Source organism: Antechinus flavipes, chromosome 4 (assembly GCF_016432865.1).
Source record: "Antechinus flavipes isolate AdamAnt ecotype Samford, QLD, Australia chromosome 4, AdamAnt_v2, whole genome shotgun sequence".
Classification (NCBI taxonomy): Eukaryota; Metazoa; Chordata; class Mammalia; order Dasyuromorphia; family Dasyuridae; genus Antechinus; species Antechinus flavipes.
Window position 1 is genome coordinate 399,518,522 of NC_067401.1, and position 6,000 is coordinate 399,524,521.

Here is a 6,000-nt window from a genome sequence, read left to right on the forward strand (position 1 = left end):
ATCAAGGATCATCATGACCACATCAAAGTGTTAAAAGAATCAGGTCATTCCTCCTTTAATATTTTTCACCTATGTGATTCTCAGTGAGTCATTTTATCTTTGAGAGCCTCAATTTCTTCATCTGCAAAATGATGAGATTTAATTAGATGGTCTCCAAGGTCCCTTCTAGTCCTTGATGTATTATCTTTATTTGGATCATAACTTGGAAATTGGAAGTTGATAACCAGAGATCTGATATTGAACTTTTTAAATAATTTTGAAAAATTGATGTTGACTTAAAAAAATTATCTGTGAAAAATGAACAGAAATCACTGAATTTGTGACATGAACATTTTAATAGAAAATTCACATTATTATTGACACTGTGATAATTTAAATCATAAATATGTGCTTTCTTGTCCTAAATGGGATAATTTAATGCATAGTTTCACTTTATCTCTTGATAAATGATGATGATAAAACTCATCAAGAACAGTGACAAAATGATATAAATACTTAAAAAATGATCACCCATGTTAATGGCAATCACACTCTTTCATATATAATAACATAATAACAATATTACATAACCTCAGTCAGAAATATTTGATGAATTGTTCATCTTGCCCTATTATGCCCAATTGCATATGTTTCCACAGGACCTGGATGCTTTTTTTCTTTTACTGTCAGTTTTATGTCCTTTAATAAAAATTGCTATGTAAACAGTCTTCTATTCTGAGGGATATATTTTAGTACTTAAGTATGAACACATCTTGTGATAATGCTGCAGTTACTCCTTCCCCTTTCGATCTTTTAGTTTTCATCTGGCTCACTCTTCTTCAGACTGCAACGTGCCTGCTAATCCTTGCTGAGTCATTTGTACTTCCCCTAATCTTCTTGAGTCACCCTAAAAGGCAAAGTTACTGTTGTTCACATGGAGAAACATTGGAGCATTCCCTTTGGATTTGATCTTCTTCAACTTCCCAGGTCCTCCAGAAACCATTCACTTAAGGCTGTTACCCTGAAGTTCATTTAGCAGTTTTAAGTAAACTTCTGATTTCAGGAACCTGGGATAGGAGTCCCTCTCCATAAGTGTATATATAACTTTTTGGGCTTCATCAAAGCTTGTGGGAGTTGGTACTTGAATCTTCTTAGCCGTAGACTCACGGGTATGAAAATCAATATTGATCTAAAAGACAAAAAAAAAATCCCAATATAATTAACTATTATTGTACAAATATTGTACAAAAAATTCTTCTGTGTGTTCGCACTTTCAGTAATAATACAAGGTGTACATACATATGAAATAGTTGAATAACAATTGAAGTCATTTAAAGATCTATATAATTGTTATTATTGTTAAAGACAAAAACTGCAGAAGATCAGAAGAAACAGTTACTTCGGATGCTCTTGGGACTTTTAAATTGCTCCAATGTTAATTAAATTGTCCCAATTTTTTCAAAGAAGGGATGACTGTAAGAAAGAGACTATTCACTGTTTTGATTGATTTTACCAATAAAACACATGACTTTAGAACTAGAGGAAACTTTAAAAATATCTAGTCCACAATCCTCATATTAGAGATCATAAAATCAAGACCCCAAAGTAGGTACATTATTAGTCAGGAGTCCATATATAATAACTGCCATTATTGACAAGGCTTCATGTATAATAGGTTAGGAGCCAAACATTGGACCTCTTACTCTATATGTGGTGTTCTTTCTACAATATCATTGCTGCCTCCTTTCCCTCCATCACAATGTTTGCAATTTCTAATTGCCCAGGATATGATACTTCAGAAATAACTACCCTAAAACTTCAATCTTCAAGAAAAAAGAAAAAAGAGACCCATACTCATTCTTCATCCAATAATCCAATAGAGCTTCTCTATGTGTGATTTCTCTACAACAATGAAAATCCCATCCTATTTTGCAAATTTTTTTTCAACCAAAATATGCTAATTCAGTCATAAATATTGACAACTGGTATTTTTGAATGTATACTGTTCAAGAAAAAGAAACATTAAGACACTGGTCTTTTTATTCCTAGAATCGTAAGAATAAGAGTTGGAAGTAATATGAGTGAAAGTCTTCTCTAGTCCAATTCTTTCATTTTTTACAATAGAGGTCCAAGAAGTTTCAGTGATTTTGCCCTGATGGTACTCAGAGATTAAAGGGCAGGTCACAGTAGAAAGGGCAGTCCGTAGGATGAAGTTTAAAGGATATTTTTAGTCACAACGGTATGCAATTTGATTAGCTTTTTACTTACTTGTTTTGTAGCATCTGATTGAACAAATGCCTTATAAATCTTTTCAGCCTTGCAATGCAAATGATCAGATTCTGTTCGTTTATAATCTTCACAGGCCAGCCAGAACTCAATATTCTCCTCACTAAATTCTGACTTCAGAAAGTTACCAAAGACAGCTTGCCCAGCTAGAAATTAAACCAAAAAAAAAAAAAACTTTAATTGAATACTTAAATGCATGACAAAGACAAATTTTGTAAGACTAGAACATTTATTTTCTTCTAATGAGAATTAGAGGATGTTACTAAATGATAGTATTAAAAATTTTTAGAATTAAAAGGGATGTCAGAGATTTTTCTAGTCCAAGTCCCTTTTACAATGAAGGAAGGAGAGAGGTCAAAAACATTCAGTCACACAAGTGTATAGTGACAAATGGAGAGCAATATTTCATTGTACTGTATAAACTTTCTGAAGAGTCTTTTTTAGGTATGTTCAATCTTGTCATCATTAAAATTCCTTTTTACTCTGAAATTCTGTGAGTCAGAGAATAATTATTTCTTTCTTCTAATTTGTAGTAACTTTTATTCAGAATGCATTTTTTTTAAATGAACATCAACAATTTTCAGAATAGCCATATGAGTTTAATAGAGAGTATTGCCTCCCGAATTCAGCAGCTTCATACACTGGTAAGAACATTGAAATACGCTTTGGAAGGCAATCTTATCCTAACTCTGTCATTAATTAACTATATGATGATGGGCAAATCATTTAATTTCTGTTTTCCTCATTTATAAAAAGAGAAAGTTGGACTAGATGACATCCGTAGTCCCTTTTTACTCTAACATTCTATCATTCTAGACAAGGGAATTTGAGCTGCATGTTTTACCTATACATGTCCACTGATCTTCATTTTCTTTAACTTTGTTTAATCTTATTAATAGCCAAAGGCTATAAAGTAGATTAGTTTAGCACTATGTAAGAATCTGCATCATTCAGCAGGAAATGAGTGACCCATGGAGTAAGTTGCTTAATAAGACCCTTTGGAAAGTCTGTGAAGCCAGCATTAACTCACAAAATACTTAGAATCCTCTAGTGTTTGTCCTAACAAGCAGCACACTAACAAAGCCAGTTATGAACCAATTAAGTTACATTGTACACATCGGGAAAAGAAAGACTGGTTGCATTCCAGGTCAGTCTCTTTGCTCTTTTTTTTTTCCCAAACAATTTCAGCTTTTTAATGTGTTTTTACATTTAGACAAGAACTGGAAACAGAACTACTTTGAAGAAAGACAGAAGGTTTTTGCCACAGTTCTGAAGAATATTCTACTTTGGGGATTTGGGCTTGCTTTTAATGGTTTGCTCTTCTATCATCCCACAGAAATAAAGCCTCCTGTCTAGGTACATTTGTCTGGAGACAGTTGCAGAATCAAGAAGAAAACAACTCATGATACATACATATGATACACATTATGTATCATGATATATGCTACATAATTCCATCAATATCTATGGGGAAGCAGGAATATAAGTTTTCTTAAAGCAATCTCTACTATATCTCAGAGGACCTATACTCATTGTCATGAAATTTAGTTTGGACAAAAGAAATTAATATCAATCCTTTCTACTTACTTTGGTTGGTAAGAAGTTTTTCCAAAGACTGAGACCACTGTCTTACTTCTGTTATAGAAAGTCTGCAGAGAATGAAATGTTACCCTAATTAACAAATTATGCATTTTAATTGGAAAAAATCTTTTAAAATGTATCTAGGGGTAGCTTTTGATAACACTTCAGATTAAAATTATAGCCAGGAATGAATTTTATTAATAAATTAATTGTAAGGACTTTAAATCCATCAATAGAACTATCTAAAATTCCACAGAAAATAAAATGGAAAAAATACTCCTTGCTAATCAATGTAATATGATATTAAATTAAATAAAATCAACTTTGCTATCTAATATATATATATATACACATACATATATATATATATATTTAAGTGGCTTGAAATCTGAAATCAATTAATATTCATCTTTTGGGGACTTATTAAAATACAGGTTTAGTGACTAAGTGTTGTGGTAAGTACTAATGAACAATTGAAATAGGCTACTTACAAGTCTTTAGACTTGGAAGATTTGATCCCAGATTCAAGATGTGGTAACATGGATTTCAAATAGGCTTTCAGGTCCGGTCCACTACAAAAAAGAAAACAAATGACAGTAAATATCTGCAGTTTTACATGTTTACATATATTAAAAACAACAACCATCACTCTAGAAATTATCTTTAGTTAATTCTAGCAAGAAAAATTTTGATGAATTTTTCTATTCTATTGATTGTTAAATACAATACATGTGGAGATTCATGTGGAGATTTCTGAATAAATCCTCACATAAAGTTAACACAATTTACAATCCTTTTAACTGACAACAGAATAAAAAAGTTCCAGCAGCACTCCCCACAAGTGTTAGCTAAGATATTCAGCTCTCTCTTTCTTGCCCTTATTCTCCCACCATTTAAAATTATCTAATGTCAAAACACAAAGCATGAGGTCAATTAAACTTACAAAGCCTTTGGTCTCTTTTTCTGAGTTTTGTCATCTAGTAGAGAGTGATCAGATCCTTTCAATTCACTAGGATTAGCAGAGGCAAAGAATATTCCTGGCATTTTGTTTAGTCTTGGAGTAGAGATGGCTGCTGCTCTCATAGTCACCACTCTAAATGACTGTTCATCAACGGTAGCATAGCTTTATATAGTAAATGCAAACTGGCTCTCTCTGTACAGACGAATATGTTTATCAAGTGATGTTACCACAGACACTGGAAGTTCCCCTTTTCTGGGCTCATTGTGACGTGTATCTTGAAAGAAACATACAGTGATGGCTTGTGGTTGAAACCTAATCAAATGAGAAAAGGTTTCTTGGTTAGAGAATGCATACACACACATATAGGCACATACACGCACATATACAATGTTTTTTACCCATTAGAATGGCAAACCATTAGAGGTAGACAATGTTTTTCTGGATATAATTGCATCATTAGATTGCAAAACTAAAATCTGTCTGTAAGTTTAACTTGAAGAGCTTTAATAAGTTTTTTTTTTTAATTCCCACTGCTTAGCTACAAACACAATTTTCAGTGATTGTGACCACCCATCATGTACTTACTGGGATGTAAAATGTCCCGGTCACATTTTAACTTTTCACTGAATTTGGTGGAATGTGTTATTTCTTTATTAGTAAACTAGATAGTAAGAGGTCAAGAAATTCCATTTGTTATGAAATAGTTCTTCTCTGTTATAGTCATTAGCCTTATTAAGCTCAGGGTCAGATGAAACTCAGTTAGGCACAAATGCTAGTTTTATTTTAAAATAAGGATTCCAATTCTACAATGACTATGGCAGGTTAGTTTTTCTGGTTGTCTCCTTTGATCCAAATTTTGGAGGGCTGAGAGTATTAGGAAATAATAGTTTTCTCTGTTGTATTAATAAGTTTAATTTAAAAGTATAACATGTGCAAATGCCCCTGGGATCCCTTGCTTATCTAAAGAGGGCAGAAAAGGTGTGAATTTTGCCAAGATACATTAACATATACTAACCTGGTGATGCTGCTAAAAATTCAGGCAGCATTAGTACAACAGTATAGTCAAACTAGCTTTAAAGTGAACAGGATTAAAGGTTTAGTTATGAAGAGATCACCTAGACTAAACCTATTTTTACAGATATGTCTTGCCAAGGACACACAGATCATAAATGACAGAGGCAGGGCCTAATTTA

The 6,000-nt window shown here is 32.6% G+C and overlaps 1 protein-coding gene across 1 annotated transcript; it reads right to left on the reverse strand.

Moving 5' to 3' along the window:
* Positions 1-316: 316 nt before the first annotated feature.
* On the reverse strand, positions 317-4,966 carry RGS1 (regulator of G protein signaling 1). The gene is made up of 5 exons (XM_051998756.1): positions 4,790-4,966; positions 4,338-4,418; positions 3,853-3,914; positions 2,248-2,411; positions 317-1,168 (listed from the first exon to the last, which is right to left on the reverse strand). The coding sequence occupies exons 1-5, from the start codon at positions 4,927-4,929 to the stop codon at positions 983-985; spliced, it is 633 nt and encodes a 210-aa protein (XP_051854716.1). The 5' UTR covers positions 4,930-4,966; the 3' UTR covers positions 317-982.
* Between the last annotated feature and the right edge of the window lie 1,034 nt (positions 4,967-6,000).